This window comes from Pristiophorus japonicus, chromosome 11 (genome assembly GCF_044704955.1).
Source record: "Pristiophorus japonicus isolate sPriJap1 chromosome 11, sPriJap1.hap1, whole genome shotgun sequence".
NCBI classification, from domain to species: domain Eukaryota; kingdom Metazoa; phylum Chordata; class Chondrichthyes; family Pristiophoridae; genus Pristiophorus; species Pristiophorus japonicus.
In genome coordinates, this window is record NC_091987.1 from 146,423,738 (window position 1) to 146,447,409 (window position 23,672).

Sequence of the window (23,672 nt, forward strand, 5' to 3'; positions counted from 1 at the left end):
ATGATTTTGAACACCTCTATCAAATCTCCTCTCAATCTTCTTTGCTCCAAGGAGAACAACCCCAGCTTCTCCAGGCTATCCATGTAACTGAAGTCCCTTATCCCTGGAATCATTCTTGTAAATCTTTTCTGCACCCTCTCTAAGGCCTTCAACGTCCTTTCTAAAGTGCAGTGCCCAGAATTGGACATAATATTCCAGTTGAGGTAGAACCAGTGTTTTATACAGGTTCATCATAATTGCCATGCTTTATAGCTCTATTCATGAAGCCCAGGATCCCATAAGCTTTTTTAACCTGCCCTGCCACCTTCAACGATTTGTGCCCATATATCTCTAGGTCTCTCTGTTCATGCACCCCCTTTAAAATTGTACCCTTTAGTTTCTATTTTCTCTCCTCATTCTTTCAACCAAAATGTAAAATGTTGCACTTTTCTGTGTTAAATTTCATCTGCCACGTGTCCGCCCATTCCACCAGCCATGTAAGTTATTGTTCTTGCTGAGATTGCTCTTGCCTGATAGGTTAACCCTTAGATCCTTCAGCAGCAAATTAAAATCCAAACATCAGACATTATACCCAATATCGAGTGGTGATGCACTTAAAACATTTAAGGGCTTATTTTGGTGAAAGGGTGAAAACGGTTGCTAATTGAGTGCTGTGCCAACAAGACACGCCTTTTTGAAAGTCTGGTTTTAGCATGCAATTTTGAGGCCAATTGCTGATCACCATGATGGAGGCACTAAAACAGAAATCTGCAGGTTTAGCACTCAAGCGCTGATTAGATGCAATTTTCATGGAACGGTACACTGAAGGTGTGGAGTGCTCTGGCTGATGCACAGCAGGTTTCAGGATGGAGGGAGGGAGACTGAGGGAGAGGGTGCTCAGGTTCTCGGACAGAGCACTGGCGGTCCTGGTGGAGGAGGTCTGAGGAGGAGGGATGTCCTGCAAAGGCGGCTGGGTGTGGGGGCGAGGACACCACCTTGCCCTCCTGTCCCTCTCTCCTGCAGCAGTGAGTGCAGCTCTGCCTGGCCTTATGTCCTCTCATTTCTCCTCCAGATAAGGAGGAGCCCCTAGCAAGATGCTGATGACCAAGCACTCCCTTTCTCCTGGTGACTCTTATAAGGTGTCCAATAAGGATCGGCCCCTTAAGATTTAAACATGAGCAACAGAGGATAATATGGGGCTACAGGGAGAGCATGGGGCAGTGGGATTAAGTTTCGAATTGGTCTATGCAGCAGTGGTGTAATTAAATATTCACCGCAATTCTGTTGGTGAGTGCAATTTGGGTTGTAAATGTTAAAAAGAGAACATTAAGGGTTGATCTGAAGAAGTGCAGATCTGTAAGCTCTTACTCTGGGCACTGAGAACAGTCCGTATTCAATGAGCCGTTTCATTGCTGGAGACATGCCATCAGATATATGGAATTATCACTGTGCTGCACACACAGGGTTAGAAATTCACCAGCCTAATGCACGTTTTAATGCAATTTTGTCAAGTTAGAAGTGTTTTTTTGTCGTTAAAACAAACCTTGCAAAATTCCCTAAAGATTAAGAATGGCGGTTCTGAAATAGCGTCAAGAAGCGGATCGCCATACGTAAAAAATGCACCGCCTAAATTTGGCCGTTTGGCGAACTGGGACTCAGGTGAAAAAACAACGCCTGAGAAAAGCAGGCATTGCAGCCCCAGAAATGTCGGTAAGTAAGAAGGCTCACGCCGCTGAGGAGCTGTTCAGGTGGGCCCCGCCGTGGAGAAGGTGTTTGGGTGGGCTGGCGAGAAGGCCCCGAGGTCGGGCAGCAGCGGTGAGCGGAGCAAGATTAGTAGCAGCGAGGCAAGGCCCGAGGTCGGCAGGTCCGGATTTTGGAACATTTTACGGATTCCGGACCGACCCTGCCACCGATCAGTCTGGAATCCAGATTCGGGAACTTTCCGGATTCCGGAACTCCGCATTTTCGGCGCTGCACCTGTACTATCTTTTTATTCCAGATTTATTTAATTAACTGAATTTAAGTTCCCCAGCTACTGTGATGGGATTTGAACTCGTGTCTCTGGATCATTAATCCAGGCCACAATGCTACGGTACTTCCCTCATGTGGGGGATTAGCACTCACCTCTCGGAAATCTTGCTCAAAGTGCCGGAGCTGCAGGCACTGCTCGAGCTTCAGCTGGTGCTTATTCCAAAACTCATCAAAGGCCATTTCAGTCTCGTCCAATTGAGCAAGCAACCTGCAACCAGAAGGAACAGATAAGACCCAGACCGTGCACCATCTACTGAATACTAATGGGAAATAACAACTATAATACCAGCTTGTGAATCTTTTCATACAATGAGGCAGGTTGCATTGTGTTATGAAATGTAATTAAATGAACGCCATCACAACCCCACTTGCATTTGTTATCCAAGTCGTAAAATAACTCGAGGGAGCACTCACAGCTGAAAAGCTGTGCTTCCTGATGGACATACCCATCGCTATTTACATGGCTATTTCTTATCATCATAAGTGGCTTTCCAGACAGAAAGCCAGAAACTGAAGAATTACTACACAGTGCACTAGAGAGGATACAGAGAAGATTTACTAGGATGATGCCGGGAGTGAAGAATTTTAGCTATGAGGAAAGATTGGATAGGCTGGGTTTGTTTTCTTCGGAACAGAGGAGGCTGAGGGGAGACTTTATTGAGGTGTATAAAATTATGAGGGGCCTAGATAGAGTGGATAGGACGGACCCATTTCCCTTAGCAGAGAGGTCAAAAACCAAGGGGCATAGATTTAAAATGATTGGTAGAAGGTTTAGAGGGAATTTGAGGGGAAATTTCTTCACGGAGTGGAAGTCTGGAACTCACTGCCTGAAAGGGTGGTAGAGGCAGAAACCCTCACCACATTTAAAAAGTACTTGGATGTGCACTTGAAGTGCCGTAACCTACAGGGCTACGGACCAAGAGCTGGAAAGTGGGATTAGGCATGATCGCTCTTTGTTGGCCAGCGCAGACATGATGGGCCAAAACCCAAGGAGGGCCCGGCACAATGTGTGAATGGTCTGTCCGGAAATGATCAATTACCGCTGCACTGACACTGAAGGCACTGCTTCCTTTCAACTAGAATGGAATCCTCTCAATCACTACCTCGCCGCCTACAGAACCACTGCAGTCCTGTCAGAGGGGCAGTGGGTGAGCACTGAAACATCCACACCTTTGCAAGACCATAGGGATTCAACTTTAACAGGATAGGATTATATGAAAATGGGTGGGGGGAGGCTAGTGTGGACCACAAACACCAGCCACAGACCAGATGGGTCGAATGACCTGTTTCTATGCTGTAGATTCTGTGCAGCATCATACAAATAAAAAGCTGTGAATGCCAGAAATCCGAAACACAAGGGGCTAGACTTTCCATTTCGTATCGCTGGGCTATCGCCGAGCTGAAAGTCGCGATCCAAAAAATGGGCGATGGTCCAGCGATCATGAAGACTGAAACATCACTAAGGCTGGAACATCGCCCATTTTTTGGGCCCGAGTGAGCAAAGTGGAAAGTCTAGCCCAAGGGGAAATCGCTGGAAGCACACAGTATCTGTGGAGAGAACAAGTTTTGGGTCGGGACTTTGATCAAACCCAGTGCTGACGGTGGACGCTGCCCCAAACATTGACCAGCCTTTTTCTCTCTACAGATGCTGACTGATCTGCTGTGTGCTACCAGGAGTTTTGCTTTCAGGATCAGAAAATGATCTGCTGTGGTCCTTTCACGCTTCTTAACAGATCAGTTCTGTGTAGGTCGTGTGCAATGTGCCACCTCATCAAACAGGCAGTGTTAAATTTTAAACAGCACATGCGGCCCTATCAGAGAACACCCACACTGTACCTCTGATGCCTTGCAGTGGGAGACCCCTGAAATAGGTCAGGATCCAGAAACACTGGTCCTAGCTGCTGCTGTTGGCTGTTGGAGCCCTTATTGGAGCCAGTGGAGCACTGACACCTGGGAGTCCCTGGCCAAAGACCGCCCTAAGTGGAGGAAGTGCATCTGGGAGGGCGTTGAGCACCTCGAGTCTCATCGCCGAGAGCATGCAGAAATCAAGCACAAGCAGCGGAAAGAGCGTGCGGCAAACCAGTCCCACCCACCCTTTCCCTCAACGACTGTCTGTCCCACCTGTGACAGGGACTGTGGGTCTCATATTGGACTGTTCAGCCACTTAAGGACTCATTTTAAGAGTGGAAGCAAGTCTTCCTCGATTCCGAGGGAGTGCCTCTGATGATGATGATATTTGGGATGGAACCTCCATCCTCCTCAGACATGCTCTCCCATGTCAGATGGAGCAGGGGCAACCTATGTTCTAAAACAGTAATGCCAATGAACTGGCCTTGACATGCACTATCTATATCCCACAGCTCACCTCTCCACAGTGCTCTGATTATCCAATTCATCCGTGTTCAATTTATGATCCGGGTTCGTGTTTACTGGTTCCTGAATACTGGAGAGGAGGGAACAGCCTTGCCTTCGTGCCTGATTTATATCATCCTTTGGGAGGGGAGAGAGAGTGGGCAAAGCAATTAAAGACTGGTGGGTAAATTCCAGCTTATGTTATAGGATTCTAATATTTCCTCACTGAGGCAAAGTAACGTTCCTGATTTCACTCATCTGATGTTGAAGTCAGTGTGAAGATTTGTTCCTGATTTCACTCCTCACTCCGAAGTTGAAGTCAGTGTGAAGGTTTGTTCCTGATTTCACTCCTCACTCCGAAGTTGAAGTCAGTGTGAAGGTTTACCTGGCATGTTGGGTTACCTGGAGCTGGCTCACCTTCAGCAGCAGGTCTCATCACACTCATGTGAGAACCTCTGGAAATGCCCACAATATTCTAGTAACACTGACAGCACTGTTTCCAACTCAAAGGCAGGAAACCATAAGAGTGGAGGGAGAGAGTCCCAACCATTTGCTTCTCTACTTTCAATAAAAAACAAGGTATTCCACAACTGCATTCGCCAGCCCACTAACTCCACCCAGCGAAGCGAACAGGTGAAAAATCATAGCCATCAAATGTGACCTGTTGGTGTACAGTCCCTTCACAGTATGTCACACAGTCCCTTCAGGGTAGCTCATATGGTCCCTTCACCATATGTCACATGGTCTCTTCACGGTACGTCACACGGTCCCTTCACGGTACGTCATACAGTCCCTTCACCGTATGTCACATGGTCATCGTACGTCACACGGTCCTTTCACGGTATGTCACACGGTCCCTTCACGGTACGTCACACGGTCCCTTCACGGTACGTCACACGGTCTCTTCACGATATGTCACACGATCCCTTCACTGGTACGTCACACTGTCCCTTCACTGGTACGTCACACTGTCCCTTCACTGTACGTCACACGGTCCCTTCACCATACGTCACACAATCACGGTACGTCACACAGTCCCTTCATGGTACGTCACACGGTCCCTTCGCGGTATGTCACATGGTCATGGTACATCACACGGTCCCTTCACCACACGTCACATGGTGCCTTCACGGTACATATGTATGCCAAAAGTTACCTTCATCTTGTCTCGCTTTTGTGTGTGTATTGTTAAGAGACCCAAAGTAGTTGCCACATCATTTGGCAGTTCAGTTTCAGCCAATTCTGTTCCAAAGGCCTGAAGATTCTGCGCGGTTTCCTTCACCGCGACAGCAAAACTCTCAACAGCCTAATGTACAGGACAGAGTGCTCGTGTTAAAATGAACCAGACAATTTATGGTAAGATAGGATTACATACATATAAACACACATTTATATTATATATTAATCATATTAACTTGAATCGAGCCCCAGCATGGGTTATCCACAATGAAAATATGTCTCAGACTAAACGGATACCTTTATCCAAAGGCACGGATATCAAAACGCATAAAACATTAAATCCTCTCACAAGTGTCAGGTGCTAACTGATTGTTTTATGGATTTGTGGTCAGTAGAGTTGAAGCCATGCCTCTGTTAGTACATGTTGTTGAGGTCAATTCACTCCAATGCTTTATTAAGGAAATAGAATCATAGAAATTTATAGCACGGAAGGAGGCCATTTCGGTCCATCATGTCCGTGTCGGCCGACAAAAAGCTATCCAGCCTAATCCCACTTTCCAGCTCTTGGTCTGTAGCCCTGCAGGTTACTCTGTTCGCATAGGATGCTCTTTTCGATCCTCATTGCTGCAATGCTTCATCTCACCAAGCAAGCTCCCTGCTGGAGTGGAGCTAATTTACAGAACATATGGGAATCAGTGGAAGCTCTGCCTCCGCCAGGCCAGATCCAAGGTCATCCCAACCTCTGACATCGAATCACAGTATGCAGACGACGCTTGCATCTGCGCACACTCAGATGCCGAACTCCAATCCATAGTCAACACCTTCACTGAGGCTTACGAGAGCCTGGGCTTACGCTAAACATCCGTAAGACAAAGGTCCTCTACCAACCTGACCCCGCCACACAACACTGCCACCCAATTATCAAAATCCACGGCGTGGCCTTGGACAGCGTGGACCATTTTTCATACCTCGGGAGCCTACGGTCAGCAAGAGCAGACATTGACGACGCCTTCAGTGTACCAGTGCAGCCTTCGGTCGCCTGAGGAAGTGAGTGTTTGAAGACCAGGTCCTCAAACCTGGCACCAAGCTTATGGTCTACAGGGCAGCAGTAATACCCGCCCTCCAATATGGCTCAGAGATGTAGACTATATACAGCAGACACCTCAAGACGCTGGAGAGGTACCACCTGCGATGCCTCCGCAAGATCTTGCAAATGCATTGACAGGATTGACGCACCAACGTCAGTGTTCTCACTCAGGCCAACATCCCCAGCGTCGAAGGATTGACCACGCTGATCAGCTCCATTGGATGGGCCACATCGTCCACATGCCTGACACGAGACTCCCAAAGCAAGCGCTCTATGCGGAGCTTCGACATGGCAAGCGAGCTGCCATGGTGGGCAGAGGAAATGCTTCAAGAATACCCTCAAAGCCTCCTTGATATGGTGCAACATCCTCATCGACACCTGGGAATCCCTGACCAAAGACCGACCAAAGACCGACCAAAGTGGTGGAAGAGCATCCGGGAGGGCGCTGAGCACCTTGAGTCCCAGCGCCAAGAACAAGCAGAAACCCAGCGCAGGCAGCGGAAGGAGCGTGCGTCAACCCAGGCTCCCTACCCACCCTGTCCTTCAACCACTGTCTGCCCCACCTGTGACAGAGACTGTAGGTCCTGCATTGGACTCTTCAGTCACCTGCGAACTCACTTTGAGAGTGGAAACAAGTCATCCTTGACTCCGAGGGACTGCCTATGATGATGTAGATTATGGCACTTCCAAGTGCATATCCAAGTACTCTTTAAATGCTATAAGGGTTTCTGTCTCTACCACCCTTTCAAGCAGTGAGTTCTAGACAACCCCTGGGTGAAACAACTTCTACTCAAATCCCCTCTAAACCTCCTACCAATTACTTTAAATCTATGCCCTCTCTGCTGCAGGAAATAGGTCCTTCCTATTCATTCCATCTAGGCTCCTCATAATTTATACACCTCAATTACGTCTCCCCTCAGCCTCCTCTGTTCCAAAGAAAACAACCCCTGCCTATCCAATCTTTCATTGTAGCTAAAATTCTTCAGTCTAGGCAACATCCACATAAATCTCGTCTGTACCCTCCCTAGTGCAATCACATCTTTCCTATAATGTGATGACCAGAATGGCACGCAATACTCTAGCTGTGGCCTAAATAATGTTTTATAGAGTTCAGGTATAACCTCCTTGCTCCTATATTCTATGCCTCGGCTAATAAAGGCAAGTATCCGTATGCCTTCTTAACCACCTTATCAACCTGCCCTGCTACCTTCAGGGATGTAAAGTTAGAGTGGAGGATCAAGTTGTCCTTTAGATATGCTTCTCTCAATGTTCCTTGCAATGGATCAGTTGTTAAGGACAATGTGTCAGAGGCCAGAGGGCCTATGTTCAAATCATGATCGCCATTGAATTGGCTGATCTGATCTGGGTTGACAGCAAAGGCAGTGGAATTGAGCTCAGTAACTATAGGATATAGAGGGGGAGGATTACATCCAGGGTTACTATTGCTGCCAATAGATAGTAGACTCACCTGGGATGAAAAGGTACTTGGACACGGTATCGGAGGGCATCAGTGCTTGTGGAATTGCCATGCTAGCTTGCAGGGCTGGAATTTGAACAGGCACGATGGGTCGAGTAGCTGTTTTCTGTACTGTAAATTCTATAATAAGTGAGCATTTCAGGAGGAGAGAAGATGGGAAGAACAAGAGACAAACTTTGTTCACTCGCCATTGTACTGAACCTCCAGAGCTCAGTCATTACCAATTTAAGGTCACCAAGTTTCTCTCCTTTTTTTCAATCTAACTAGCCTGTTCAATCACTGAAGATGTAATTTGGTTTTGGTACCTGCTGTGCAAACTTCAGAAAATCACTCAGTACAATTGGTCAGTCTTCACAATTTGAGGTTTTACTTGGGTTTTGTTTTTAAAAAAGTTCTGTTAAAGATGTTTTTTGTTACAAATTTCTAAGGGCTTTGGATTTGGGCCATTCCAGGTAACTGTTCTGATGACCTGTGCTCAATTCTCAGTCTGTTTTGGAGTTTCGCTCGTGTCTTCAATGCTGAGACAATGGGCCAAATCTTGCTGGAGCAGGGCATCTCACGGTGGGCCCCATTGTTAGAGTTTATCGCCCATCTTTCAGCTCGAAAATCATTTGCACCGTAACTTGCTAGAAGTGCAAGCTGATAAAGGCACGGCAAGGACATAAGAACATAAGAAATAGGAACAGGAGTAGGTCATATGGCCCCTCGAGCCTGCTCCGCCTTTCAATAAGATCATGGCTGATCTGATCATGGACTCAACTCCACTTCCCTGCTCGCTCCCCATAACCCCTTATCGTTCAAGAAATTGTCCATTTCTGTCTTAAATTTATTCAATGTCCCAGCTTCCAAAGCTCTCTGAGGCAGCAAATTCCACAGATTTACAACCCTCTGAGAAAAGAAATTCCTCCTTATCTCTGTTTTAAATGGGCGGCTCCTTATTCTAAGATCATGCCCTCTAGTTCTAGTTTTCCCCATCAGTGGAACATCCTCTCTGCATCCACCTTGTCAAGCCACCTCATAATCTTATACATTTCGATAAGATTGTTATGTATGTAAACCTGTAATTACCATGCCGAACCAGCAGAGGGCTTATCCCCTGGAGTCCCAAGGGATCCCACAATCCCTTGGGAGCATCTGTATATAAGGAGGCCTCACAGGCTGGAGAGGCACTCTAAGATCTGCAATAAAGGACTATGGTCACACTTACTTTGAGCTTGCAGTATCTAGTCTAACTCTTAACAACTGACGATGAGATACAGATAACGAACCCCAACGCAGCAATGCAGAGCACTGTGAGCATTTTCGGAGAAATTTTCGGAGGGAGATGATTGTGAAACCTTCGTGGAGCAACTCGACCAATACTTCATGGCCAACGAGCTGGAAAGAGAAGCAAACGCTGCCAAACAAAGAGCGATCTTCCTCATCGTTTGCGGAGCATCAAAGTATGGTCTCATGAAAAACCTGCTTGCTCCAGCAAAACCCACAGACAAGTTGTACGATGAGTTGTGCACACTGGTCCGGGAGCATCTAAACCCGAAGGAAAGCATTCTGATGGCGAGGTATCAGTTCTACATGTACTAGAGATTTGAAGGCCAGAAAGTGGTGAGCTACGTCGCCGAGTTAAGGCACCTTGCAGGACATTGCAAATTTGAAGGAACTTGGAGCATATGCTCAGGGACTTCTTTGTACTTGGCATTGGCCATGAAGTAATACTTCGCAAACTTCTGACTGTAGAGACCCTAACCTTGAGTAAAGCCATAGCGATAGCCCAGGCGTTTATCTCCACCAGTGACAATACCAAACAAATTTCCCAGCACACTAGTGCTGCTGCAAGTACTGTGAACAAAGTAACGTTGTTTTCGAATCGAAATGTACATGGCAGGACTTACACACCTGTAGCTGCACGTCCGCAGATGACTCAGAGTCCGCCATCAAGGGTGGTGAATACAAGGCAATTAACACCTTGTTGGCACTGCGGGGGTGATCATCGTTCCATTCATGCCACTTCAAAGGATACGTTTGCAAGGGCTGTGGAACAATGGAACACCTCCAATGCATGTGCAGGCGAGCTGCAAACCCTGCTAATCCTGCAAACCACCATGTAGCAGAGGAGGACAGATCCACAGTGGATGACGATGAACCAGAGCCTCAGACCGAGGAGGCAGAGGTATATGGGGTGCACACATTTACCAGAAAGTGTCCCCCAATAATGCTGAAGGTTGAATTAAGTCCGCATACAACTATGCCATCCGCCACAGGCCAGGCACAGAAAACTGTGCCGATGCTCTCAGTAGGCTATCATTGCTCACCACCGGGGTGGAAATGGCACAACCTGCAGATTTAGTCATGGTAATGGAAACATTAGAGGGTGAGCAATCACCTGTTACCGCTCGACAGATCAGAGCCTGGACGAGCCAGGACCCCTTACTGTCCTTAGTAAAAAACTGCTACACGGGAGTTGGTCTAGTGTCCCGTTAGAGATGCAGGAAGAAATAAAGCCGTACCAGCAGCGCAAAGATGAAATGTCTTTACTGGCAGACTGCCTTCTGTGGGGCAATCGGGTAGTTTTGCCAAAAAAGGGCAGGGACACTTTCATTAGTGACCTCCACAGTACCCACCCAGGCATTGTAATGATGAAAGCGATAGCCAGATCCCACGTGTGGTGGCCCGGTATCGATGCACTTAAGAGTCCTGTGTGCACAAATGTAATACATGTTCCCAGTTAAGCAATGCACCCAGGAAGGCGCCACTAAGTTTAAGGTCTTGGCCCTCCAAACCGTGGTCTAGGTTTCATGTCGACTATGCAGGCCCATTCTTGGGAAAAATGTTTTTAGTGGTTGTAGGTGCGTACTCCAAATGGATTGAATGCGTGGTAATGTCGGCAAGCACGTCCGCTGCCACCATTGAAAGCCTACGGGCCATGTTTGCCACGCATGGCCTGCCTGATGTCCTTGTAAGTGACAATGGGCCGTGCTTTACCAGTGCCGAATTCAAGGAACTCATGACCCGCAATGGGGTCAAACATGTCACATCTGCCCCGTTTAAGCCAGCGTCCAACGTTCAGGCAGAACGAGCAGTTCAAACAATCAGAGCTTGAAAAGGGTAACGGAAGGCTCACTGCAGACTCGCTTATTCTGATTGTTTCTCAGTTACTGCACAAGACCCCACTCGCTCACTGGGGTCCCTCCTGCTGAACTGCTCATGGAAAGGGCACTTAAGACAAGGCTCTCGTTAGTCCACCCTAATCTGCACGAACAGATAAAGAGCAGGCGGCTTCAACAGAATACATATCATGATCGTGCAAATGTGTCACGCGAAATTGAAGTAAATGAACCTGTATTTGTGTTGAACTATGGACAAGGTCCCAAGTGGATTATTGGCACTGTTTTGGCCAAAGAGGGTAGTAGTGTGTTTGTGGTCAAACTCGCAAATGGACTCACCTGCAGAAAACACTTGGACCAAACCAAACTCAGATTTACGGACTATCCAGAACAACCCACAATAGACTCTACCTTTTTCGACCCACCAACACACACACAAGTGGCAACTGACCCAGCGGTTGACCACGAAGCAGAACCCATCACCTGCAGAAACCCAGCAAGACTCACGACCCCAAGCAGTCCAGCAAGGCCAGCTGCGCAGCAGCCCAGCGAAAGGCCCAACAAACGATTCACCAACTTCAGAATTTGCTCCGAGACGATCAACCAGGGAAAGGAAGGCCCCAAATCGACTCACATTGTAAATAGTTGCACTATTGGCGGGAGTGTTGTTATGTATGTAAACCTGTAATTACCATGTCTAACCACCAGAGGGCTTATCCCCTGGAATCTCAAGGGATCCCACAATCCCTTGGGAGCACCTGTATATAAAAAGGCTGGAGAGGCATTCTGAGATCTGTAATAAAGGACTACGGTCACACTTACTTTGAGCTTGCAGTATCTAGTCTGACTCTTTATCCAAGACTTAACAAAGATTACCTCTTATTCTTCTGAATTCCAATGAGTAGAGGCCCAACCTACTCAACCTTTCCTCATACGTCATCATCCCTGGAATCAACCTTCTCTGAACTGCCTCCAAAGCAAGTATATCTTTTCGTAAATATGGAAACCAAAACTGCATGCAGTATTCCAGGTGTGGCCTTACCAATACCTTGTACAGCTGTAGCAAGACTTCCCTGCTTTTATACTCCATCCCCTCTGCAATAAAGGTCAAGATACCATTGGCCTTCCTAATCACCTGCATACTATCCTTTTGTGTTTCATGCACAAGTACCTCAGGTCCCTGCAGCACTTTGCAAACTTTCTCCATTTAAATAATAACTTGCTCTTTGATTTTTTTTCTGCTAAAGTGCATGACCTCACACTTTCCAACATTATACTCCATCTGCCAAATTTTTGCACACTCACTTAGCCTGTCTATTTTCTTTTGCAGATTTTTTATGTCCTCCTCACACATTGCTTTTCCTTCAAGAATAGCAGGGCATCTGGGACCTCAGTGGGACCAACAGTGTATCTCCTTAACCAATGAGATTTAAGGATTGAGAATTCAACAGAGGAATGACAAAGGAGGAAATAGGGTGAATTAGATTCAAATCAGATATAGAAAGAGAAATAAAGAGAGGGAAAGAAAGATTGCATTAAGAGAGTGAAAGATGTAGGGATTGAGGATGCAACGATGTCTCTAAATGTTCAACTTAATTCCTGTCACACTCTCTTGATCCTCTTTTGTTGATAAAACCCCTATTGTCATTAAACTGCGAGCCAGATTTTGCTGAAAAGATAACTGCATCTGAATGACACACAATGTGCAAATTGTCCAGCAATTTGTAGCGAGGAAGGGATACCCCGTGAATTGAGAATCGGCACAAATTGCTAAACAATTTGCACCATTCCATTGTTAGCTCATATAAACAGCATCTCAACGCTGTTTAAGCTCCCTGTGATTTTCATGAAGTTGCTGCATTTGCACATTAATTGCTCATTAAACAAGCCACAGAAAGGTAAGTCTAGCAATTAACAGCCCAAGTAGCCTTTTAACGATATGATTGTTAATGACTGTCAATCAACCCTGCTTGCTCAGAAAGTGAACAATTATAACTGTGGAGACTCATTCCTTCAGGTTGTGAATTGTTTTAGGAGATGTTAAAAATGTCAAATTGTAAACTTTATTGAAAAAAATCTTACTTTTTCCTTTCAGTTTCTTTTTTCTTTCTCTCTACCTAATCTTAATTTCCATCTTTATTTCTGTTTCTGTACCCGATTTGACTAATTCATCCGATTTCCTTCTCAGCGCCTCCTCGGTTTCTTTCTCAATCCTTAAATCTCAATGGCTAAGATACATTGTTTGTCCCGTTGCTCACCAAGATCCTGGGGGCCCTGTTGCCCTTGCCACGCCGTTATCAGCACTTCCAGCAACTTTGTGGGCAACTAACGGGACACGTTGTGAGATGCCCCACTCCAGCAAAATCTAGCCCAGTGTATCCTCCAACTTGCCATAAGCAATATGACGGGAGGTCTACTGGTATATGAAAAAGTTGATCACTACTCACAGTCCGATGGCAGAACCACTGACTGTGGCAATACTCCAGGGTACCTCCAAGTTCCTGGGTCAGCTGCGTTTTGTCGATGTAACTGTGTAATTCTGTTACTGAATTCAGCATTATGATCTGCAAGAGAAGAACCTCATAAATACAGTGAGCCTGTAACACACCTAAAAATAAAAAGGTGCCTTAACGAGAATAAATCAATTAAACTTCTGCTAAACACTCAGCATTTCTCATGAAACAGCAAATCGTTTATAAAACTAAATGAAGTAAACCGGCTGCTTTAAGACAAATACAAAATACTGCAGATGCTGGAAATCTGAAATATAAACTGAAAATGCTGGAAATACTTAGCAAGTCAGGCAGCAGCTGAGGAGAGAGAAACAGAGTTAACGTTTCAGATCGATGACATTTTCATCAGAACTGGAAAAGGTTAGAGCTGTAACAAGTTTTAAGCAAGTCATCATAGGCAGTCCCTCGGAATCGAGGAAGACTTGCTTCCACTCTTAACATGAGTCCTTAGGTGGCTGAACAGTCCAATACAAGAACCACAATCTGTGTCACAGGTGGGGCAGATAGTCGTTGAAGGAAAGGGTGGGTGGGACTGGTTTTCCGCACCCTTTTTCCGCTGCCTGTGCTTGATTTCTGCATGCTCTCGGCGACGAGACTCGAGGTGCTCAGCGCCCTCCCGGATGCACTTCTCCACTTAGGGCGTTCTTTGGCCAGGAACTCCCAGGTGTCAAGCAAGTACGGAGGTAGGGAAAGGTGGGAGAGGAAGAAAGAACAAAAGGGAAGGTCTGGGATAGGGTGGAAGATTAAATGACAAAAGGGATGATGGAGCAAGGCAAAAGGAGATGGTAATGGGACATGTAAAGGAACAAAAGATGAGTCTAGAGGAGGTGTAAGTGAGACTAGCAGAATCATCAGCAACAGTTGCAATTCCAAAAAATGGGCCCAGAGGTTAAGGTCTGGAATTGTTGAACTCAATGTTGAGTCCGGTAGGCCTAATAGAAAGATGAGATGCTGTTCCTCGAGCTTCATTGGAACAGTGTAGGAGACTGAGGACAGAGAGATCAGAGTGGGAGTGGGGCAGAAAATTAAAATGACAGGCGACCGGAAGCTCGGGGTCACACTTGCGGACTGAGCGGAGGTGCTCCGCAAAGTGGTCACCCAATCTGCATTTGGTCTCCCCAATGTAGAGACGACCACATCATGAGCAGCAAATACAACACATTAAATTGAAAGAAGTACAAGTAAATTGTTATTTCACGTGGAAGGAGTGTGTGGGTGGGAAGGGAGGAGGTAAAGGGGCAGGTGTTGCATCTCCTACACTTGCACGAGAAGGTGCCGTGGGAAGGGGAGAGGATGTTGGGGGTAATAGAGAAGTGGACCAGGGTGTCGTGGTGGGACGGGGGGAACAGTCCCTTCGGAATGCTGAAATGGGAGGGGAAGAGGTGTTTGGTGGTGGGATCACGTGGAGGTGGCTGAAATGGCGGAGGATGATCTGTTGAATGTAGGGACTAGTAGGGTGGAATTGAGGACAAGGGGACCCTTAGTCTGATTCTGGGAGGGAGGAGAAGGGGTGAGAGCAGAAGTGCGGGAAATGGCACGGACAAGGTCGAGGGCCCTGTCAACCACGGTGTAGGGAAAACTCCGGTTGAAGTAAAAGGAAGACAGATCAGAAGCACTGGTAAGGAAGGGACATCGTCAGAACAGATGCGATGGAGACGGAGAAACTGGAAGCCTCAAGATGTTTTTTATTAAACTTGGGCAAGATTAACACTAAATTAATTGCACATTTTTCCCATCAATAGATCTGGTTTTGAAAACCGAACCATTTTAACAAAGAAATAATGCATAAGTGACGCTGTATGTATGTTCACTAATATTAGGGATGGAAGATCCAAATAATATTGGAATTCTACAGGTAATTTATGGATTTGTACAACCGACAGGAACACACATTGGGAATTTGGGCGTACGTCCTAATTTGTGAGATATGCCCCCCACACGCCAAGGGCAAGACTCCCCACCTGGAGTGTGAGCATAAAATAACCCAGAAGTACAAGTATTACCACTAAGCATTCAGTTTATGTGTTCATTATCTGTTCATTTATACAAATACGTCAGAAGATTCCTGGACTTTCTTCTTTTGGCAGAGTTACTATCAGGATGTCAATGCACAGATAGGGCCTCCTCTCAATGCCTAGTCGCTTCTAAGTCACATGAGAGTTAATCATCCTCGAGGCTGCACTCACTGAAGATAATCAGTGATGATCAGCCTAACAGCTCTGCAGCAAAAACTCCAGCTTCAGGCTGACTAACTACATAGCGACATTATGCTTATTCAAGTATCTAGATACAACAACAACTTGTATTTATATAGCACCTTTGATGTAGTGAAACGTCCCAAGGCGCTTCATAGGAGTATTACGAGATAAAAAGTTTGATCCCGAGCCGAATAAGTAGAAATTAGCTCAGGTGACCAAAAGCTTGGACAAAGAGGTAGGTTTTAAGAAGCGTCTTGAAGGAGGAAAGAGAGATAGAGAGGTAGAGGTGTTTAGGCAGTGAGTTCCAGAGCTTGAGGCCTAGGCAACAGAAGGCACGGCCACCAATGGTTGAGCGATTATAATCAGCCACATTGGGTATATAAATAGCGAGATAGAGAGGTTTGTCAGAGTGACGTATCAAGCACCAGTGAGCAGAGGGGCAGGGAGAGGAAGAGCCAGCCACACCTCTCTGACACCTCACTAGCCCGACACGATACTCCCTAAGCAGTAGCTCTACTCGGAACTCCTACACGGCAAGCGAGCCCCAGGTGGGCAGAGGAAACATTTCAAGGACACCCTCAAAGCCTCTTGATAAAGTGTAACATCCCCACCGGCATCTGGGAATCCCTGGCCCAAGTCCGCCCAAAGTGGAGGAAGAGCATCTGGGAGGGCGCTGAGCACCTCGAGTCTCGTCGCCAAGATCATGCAGAAAACAAGCGTAAACAACGAAAGGAGCATGCAGCAAACCAGGCTCCCCACCCACCCTTTCCTTCAACCACTATCTGACCCACCTGTGACAGAGACTGTAATTCCTACATTGGACTATACAGCCACCTGAGAACTCACTTTTAGAGTGGAAGCAAGTCTTTCTCAATTTCAAGGGACTGCCTGTGATGATGATGACTGGAGGGCGGAATTCAAAAGAGATAAATGATCAAGGAACACTAATATCATGTGCAGACCCTGAACATGGTTTCCATGGATGTGGTGGAGATGCTGGATGGAGGAGTCCACTGCCAGTCCATGCAGAACCCCCTGGAAAATATGGCAGCCCAGGAGATGTTTGCAGCAACAAGGCATCAGGAGGTGGTTTCTGGGGACACGTGTGTCTTCTGGAATGGCAACTATAACTGTTGCCATAGATTCCTTGCAAGACTTCCTCAAAAGTGGCATAGCTCTGGGTTTTTAATTATTAATTCAGATTATTAGTTCTGCTCTCATGCTGACCATTATCCCACACGGGCCTGTGTCCAGTACCAGTGGGCTGACAGGAGTGGTAAAAGATGCCGCTGTTTCCCAGGATAGCGACCCTAATGCATCTTCCTTCTGTCCCCTCCGATGCCAATTTATGAGGGAGCTTAATGCCGGGGACTGGCAATCCTTGTAATTGCAAGAGGTGTGTAGCTGGAAGCAGGTCCTTCAAGGGCAGCAGCATGACTGAGCTGAGTGTCACCTGTCCCAAAAGCTCCAGTGGAAATGTTGCAGCCACCTACCTCCGTACCTCCTGACACTCAATGAGCACTAAGCAGAAGTAAGAGCTTAGGAACACATGTTAGTATAAAGGCTGGAACACAGTGCAGACACCGTGGTAAATAGTGGCTGTAGTCTTGTGTAACTTACTGTAATTCTGAAACATGTCAGTGTGATTGTGTGATTCCACTGGAGTATACTGCTCCTTATGGTAATATTGTGATGGAATGATTTTTCCCTGAAACGTCCAAAGATTTATTGCACTGGGGAATATTGCTCAACCTCGGGCAATCAATGAGCATCGTTCAATGTTTCAGGTCAAATATGAAAACCATGATTAAGCTTTATTGGAAACAGTTGCTGATTATTTCCTGCAGATTATCTTGAGTGACTGGTAATGGGTTTCTCTGAGACACCTCCTCTCTGTGATCCTTGTGATCAGGGATGAAGGATCTTTTCCTTTACACTCCATCTCATTACTTGCAGGAACTAACCCTTTATGAGTTTCATAATTGTGCAGCAGGCAACGATTATATAAATATGCTACTCAGCGAAATCTCTGTCGAGCACGTGGTGTGCACAATGGCTGTGGCCACTCTGACCTCTCCTCCTTCCACAAAGTGGACCTTTGACCATCCCAATGCCTGCCCTCAGCCAGGCCTCGGTTTTCTTGCCACCTCACCAAAGGGCACTGCTCAGCACCGAGCTTACGGCTCGCATCTCGCCATAGGCAACTAGGCTCATACAGCAGTCATCTTGGACCCCCTTGCCACTGGACCAAGACTTTGCTCTGCTAAGCCCGTGTGGTAGCTGGTGTGCAACAGCCACCCCACATTAAAAGAACTCACACACAGCCACCCTTCCACCCTTCAAAATGAAGTTCGGGACCTGGAACATCATGACCTTCATGGACAACTCCAACAGCGACAGACCGGAATGACGCACTGCCACCGTTGTCCGGGAACTTAGACACTTCGATGTTGACATCGCCGCCCTAAGCAAGACCCAGCGGGCAGGGCAAGGCCAGCTGAAGGAACAAGGTGGAAGTTATACCTTCTATTGGAAAGGCAAACCAGAGGAAGAACGCTGCCTCCACGGAGTTGGTTTCGCCATCAAGAACGAGCTGTTCGATCGCTTCAGAGACTCTCCCTGCGGGATTAGCGAACGTCTCATGACTCTCCAATTCACCTTATCCCAGAACCAGTGCACCACAGTCATCAGTGCATACGCCCCAACACTCGACGCAACAAATGAGGCCAAAGAGGGATTTTACTCCAGCCTCGAACAATCCCTGTTCCACGTCCCTTCGGACGACAAACTGATCCTCCTTGGCAACTTCAACGCCAGAGTCAGCAAGGACACAGACTCTGGTGAGGCATGATCAACAGAGAGGGGGTAGGAAAAACCAACTCCAGCAGTACCCCGCTCCGAACAAAATGCCTAGAACACAACCTTGTCATCATCAACACCTTGTTCCACCAGAGGGACAAATATAAGGCATCGTGGCAACACCCTCGCTCCAAGCATTGGCACCTGCTCGACTACATCATCATTTGAGCAAGGGATCGCAAGGACGTGCACATTATGGGCCCAAGTTTCCACATGATTTGCGCCTGATTTTTAGGAGCAACTGGTGGAGAACAGATTATCTTAGAAATCGCAATTCCCCACATTTTTGTTTCTGTAGTTCTAGTCAGTTAGAACAGTTTCACTTTGGAACAGAATTTTTTCTTCAAAAGGGGGCGTGTCCGGCCACTGACGCCTGATTTCAAAGTTTCCACAGTGAAAACGTACTCCAAACTAACTTAGAATGGAGCAAGTGAAGATTTTTGTAGAACTGAAAAAACCTTGTCTACACATAAAAAAATCAGGCGCAGGTTACAAATCAGGCGTCCAGAACGAGGTGGGGGGGGGGGGGGGGAAGGGAAGTCATTAAATTCTATAAAAAATCCTTATTTATACTTCTACAAATATTATATAAATCCAACCTGAATAAAAATTTATAAGCAAAGAAAAGATTAAATAAACCATCGTCCTACCTGTGTGAAAGTGCTTCATCCAGGGAGGATGGTGCAGGAAGCCTCACAAGTTGAGGCAGCCATTCGTTCCCGCGGGGGGGGGGAGGAGGAAGCCGTTCGTTCCCGCGGGGGGGGGGGGGGGAGGAGGAGGAAGCCGTTCGTTCCCGCTGGGGGGGGGGGGAGGAGGAAGCCGTTCGTTCCCGCGGGGGGGGGGGAGGAGGAAGCCGTTCGTTCCCGCGGGGGGGGGGGGGGAGGAAGCCGTTCGTTCCCGCGGGGGGGGGGGGGGAAGAGGAGGAAGCCGTTCGTTCCCGCGGGGGGGGGGGGGAGGAAGCCGTTCGTTCCCGCGGGGGGGGGGGGGGAGGAGGAGGAAGCCGTTCGTTCCCGCGGGGGGGGGGGAGGAGGAAGCCGTTCGTTCCCGCGGGGGGGGGGGGGAGGGGGAGGAAGCCGTTCGTTCCCGCGGGGGGGGGGGGGGGGGAGGAGGAAGCCGTTCGTTCCCGCGGGGGGGGGGGAGGAGGAAGCCGTTCGTTCCCGCGGGGGGGGGGGAGGAGGAAGCCGTTCGTTCCCGCGGGGGGGGGGGGGGAGGAAGCCGTTCCCGACGGCGGGCAGGGGAGGGGGGGGGGAGGGAAACGGCTGCCTCAACTTTCTGAGGCTTCCTGCAGCCTTCTCACTGCTGCAAGAAGCCTCAGTGCTGATGTGCTGATGGCAATGTGCTTTTATTAAAAAATGTTCAAAAATTAAACAGCTACAAAGAACTACAAAAATGGCCGAGTGCCAATGTTTCCTTCACACTGCGCATGCGCGAACGCTCCAATGCGCACGCGCAGGGTTGCCGGCAGGAAAAAAACTAATTTAAATGGAACCCGCCCCCTCCCACTTACAAAATCGGCGTGAGTGGTTGGCTCTGCCCCCCTGGGCGCCAAGCAGACATGGAGCTGCAGGACGCCCCAGAGTCGCGCGTTTTTTTTCCGGCGCCGTTTTCGGCGCGAAAAACGGGCGCCCAGCTCAGAGGGTTGCCCGTTTTTTATCGTGTGGAAACTTGGGGCCTATATATTATTAACGCTAGTCAGTCACATTTTACATTAATAAGGCTAGTCAAATAGTAACATTATAAATGCCAAATAGGTCACATCTATCTATAGTATATAACATATTATTTACAAGTGTCCATTATAAATGTGGACTTGGGAATTTATAATGGGAAATGAGGACAGAGCATGTGCCTTTCAAATGGAGACTGAATGATGTCTGTGCGCCCTGGTCCAATTCTTCTCCTGCACTCTAACCCCACTTCTAAAGACTACATTTGGCCTTGACTCCCGGCATGCTAAACTAAAGATATATAAAAAATCTAATATCTGTAATACTTCCTGCCAACAGTAGATCCGGGGGTGCGAGGCACCAACCGCCGACGGTTAAGTACTGAAGATCAGCTCCTTTTGGTACTCCTTGTAGGCCAGGAGGAGCAGGAGTGCTTCCTCCTCCAAGGTCTCACAAGGAGACTTCACCCTTCCCAGTCCCAGTCTTCTACCTCCCCTGATCACAGCCTGGAGCCTTCCTTGCCGACTGACTGCCAGGGATTGTACCAATGGTTCCCAGGCGTGTGCCTCTTGCAACTACTTATTGCTCCTGCTTGCTGGTCAGGCAGTCAATCAGCACAAAATTATTCCAATGAGACCCTACCATTAAGATCAACAGGACCTTCACGTCCCTCAGCCTTGCCAGGGTTCAATGCCCGCTACCGAGCTCCCCCGTAGCCTTCCTGCCATCTCCGTTAATATCAGGCCCATTGACTTTCAATTGTATTTACTGAGGTGTATTTACTGAGGCGTAAGAAAGCATGGGCCTTACGCTAAACATCCGTAAGACAAAGGTCCTCCACCAACCTGTCCTTGCCACACAGCACTACCCCCCAGTCATCAAGAACCACGGCGCGGCCCTGGACAACGTGGACCATTTCCCATATCTCGGGAGCTTCCTATCAACAAGAGCAGGCATTGACAATGAGATCCAACACCGTCTCCAGTGCGCCAGTGCAGCCTTCGGCCGCCTGATGAAAAGAGTGTTTGAAGACCAGGCCCTCAAAACTGTCACCAAGCTCATGGTCTACAGGGCTGTAGTAATAGCCGCCCTCCTATATGGCTCAGACATGGACCATGTACAGTAGACACCTCAAGTTGCTGGAGAAATACCACCAGCGATGTCTCCGCAAGATCCTACAAATCCCCTGGGAGGACAGACGCACCAACATTAGCATCTTCGACCAGGCCATCATCCCCAGCATTGAAGCACTGACCACACTTGATCAGCTCCACTGGGCAGGCCACATAGTTCGCATGCCAGACACGAGACTCACAAAGCAAGCGCTCTACTTGGAACTCCTTCACGGCAAACGAGCCAAAGGTGGGCAGCAAAAGCATTGCAAGGACACCCTCAAAGCCTCCCTGATAAAGTGCAGTATCCCCACTGACACCTGGGAGTCCCTGGCCAAAGACCGCCCTAAGTGGAGGAAGTGCATCCGGGAGGGCGCTGAGCACCTCGCGTCTCATCGCCGAGAGCATGCAGAAATCAAGCGCAGGCAGCGGGAAGAACGTGCGGCAAACCAGTCCTACCCATCCCTTCCCTCAACGACTATCTGTCCCACCTGTGACAGAATCTGTGGCTCTCGTATTGGACTGTTCAGCCACCTAAGAACTCATTTTAAGAGTGGAAGCAAGTCTTCCTCGATTCCGAGGAACTGCCTATGATGATGATGATGATGATGATGATGAATTTCAATTGGGCACTGGATTATGTCTGCATACCTAGTCCAATTATCCCCGCTCTCCAACCCTGCTTCACTTGAAGAATGCACTCCGTCTTGTACAATACCATGGAGGACCGACTTGGCATCACTCAATAAGGTTGGCCAAAGCAGAATAATTTGATAATATTTTGCATCAATGTTTTTTTGGCAAAGATCACATCAAGTTATTTGATATCTCACTTACCGGTACTTTCAGCTTAAAATCATCTCGATTAAATCTCAGGATAAAGTCAGAGATTGCTCTCTGAAAGATTCCCGATGGTCGAAGAACGAGGACCACTTGAAGGTTCCCTGGGAATGATCCCTAGAATGAGAGAGAAAATAGAAAGACCGATTTAAATCCCAAAAAGCCTCATCAGAAAACTGAGGGACTTGCAGAAGGCAATAGTTGTTAATAGGTGTAATGCCTAATGCTGACACATTGCCTCAGTCTATCAGTTGGTAACAGGTTTGAGTATGAAACGAATTCAATAGTTGAAGAGTATAGCAGTACTAAGTGTTCCTCAGAGTGCACAGAAGAGAAAAAAAGTAACGCATTTATATAGCGCCTTTCATGTACTTATTTTGTCCCACAGCCAATTAAGTACTGCTGAAGTGTAGGCACTTGTCATGTAGGGAAATGGGCAGCCAATATGCACACAGTAAGGTCCCATAAACAGCAATGAGATAAATGACCAGTCAATGTGTTGTTGATGGTGTTGAATGAGAGATAAATGCTGGTCATGGCACTGGAGAACTCCCCAGCTCTTTTCCAAATAATGCTGTAGGATCATTCACAGCCATCTGAACAGAAAAAAAGAAAATGCTGGAAATACACAGTAGGTCAGTCAACACTTGGAAAGAGAAAAGCCACGTTAACATTTTGGGAGGGAACACTTCATCAGAACTGAAGCAGTCACTACAAGTGCCAATCAGGAGCAGGAACAATGGCTGAGGTTCCCTCCAGTGCTGCATTCATTACAGCCTCCAGTATTCGATTGATGGTGTAACACCACGAAACAGCAGCTGGTAAACAAGCTCTCAGCTTTGCATCTGTGAGGCATCCTGTTTAATGCAACAAACGTGTGGAACAACTTTAACAGTGCAATTTAAATAAAAACATTCCCTCCCAAATTTTCCCTGTCCTACCTCTCATTCCTCCCAAAATTCTGAATCCTTCCCCTGGGTACTGACTGCAGGCAGTCTATCGCTGTGAGCCTTGATGGAGAGTGCTGACAGGTACATAACTGTAGGGACATTGCAGCCAAGCCTGGTCCTGTTCTTCACTAAAATCCACACATGGCAAAAGAGCCAAAGGCGACATAAGAAAAAAAATGTTTACGCAGCGAGTGGTTAGGATCTGGAATGCACTACCTGAAGGAGTAGTGGAGGCAGACTCAATCACAGCTTTCAAAAGGGAGTTGGATAAGTAGTTGAAGGAAAAAAATTTGCAGGGCTACGGGGAAAGGAAGGGGAGTGGGACGA

The 23,672-nt window shown here is 47.5% G+C and overlaps 1 protein-coding gene across 2 annotated transcripts in view; it reads right to left on the reverse strand.

The window, feature by feature from the left end:
• Window positions 1-23,672, reverse strand: part of mcf2la (mcf.2 cell line derived transforming sequence-like a) — a 673,365-nt gene that overhangs the window by 517,072 nt on the left and 132,621 nt on the right. For both annotated transcript variants that reach the window (XM_070894133.1, XM_070894134.1), the window contains exons 5-9: window positions 22,393-22,512; window positions 13,654-13,770; window positions 5,519-5,668; window positions 4,376-4,500; window positions 2,104-2,218 (exon numbers count right to left, since the gene is read on the reverse strand). In XM_070894133.1, coding sequence (XP_070750234.1) covers window positions 2,104-2,218; window positions 4,376-4,500; window positions 5,519-5,668; window positions 13,654-13,770; window positions 22,393-22,512 — 627 coding nt within the window. The remainder of the gene's footprint in view (window positions 1-2,103; window positions 2,219-4,375; window positions 4,501-5,518; window positions 5,669-13,653; window positions 13,771-22,392; window positions 22,513-23,672) is intronic.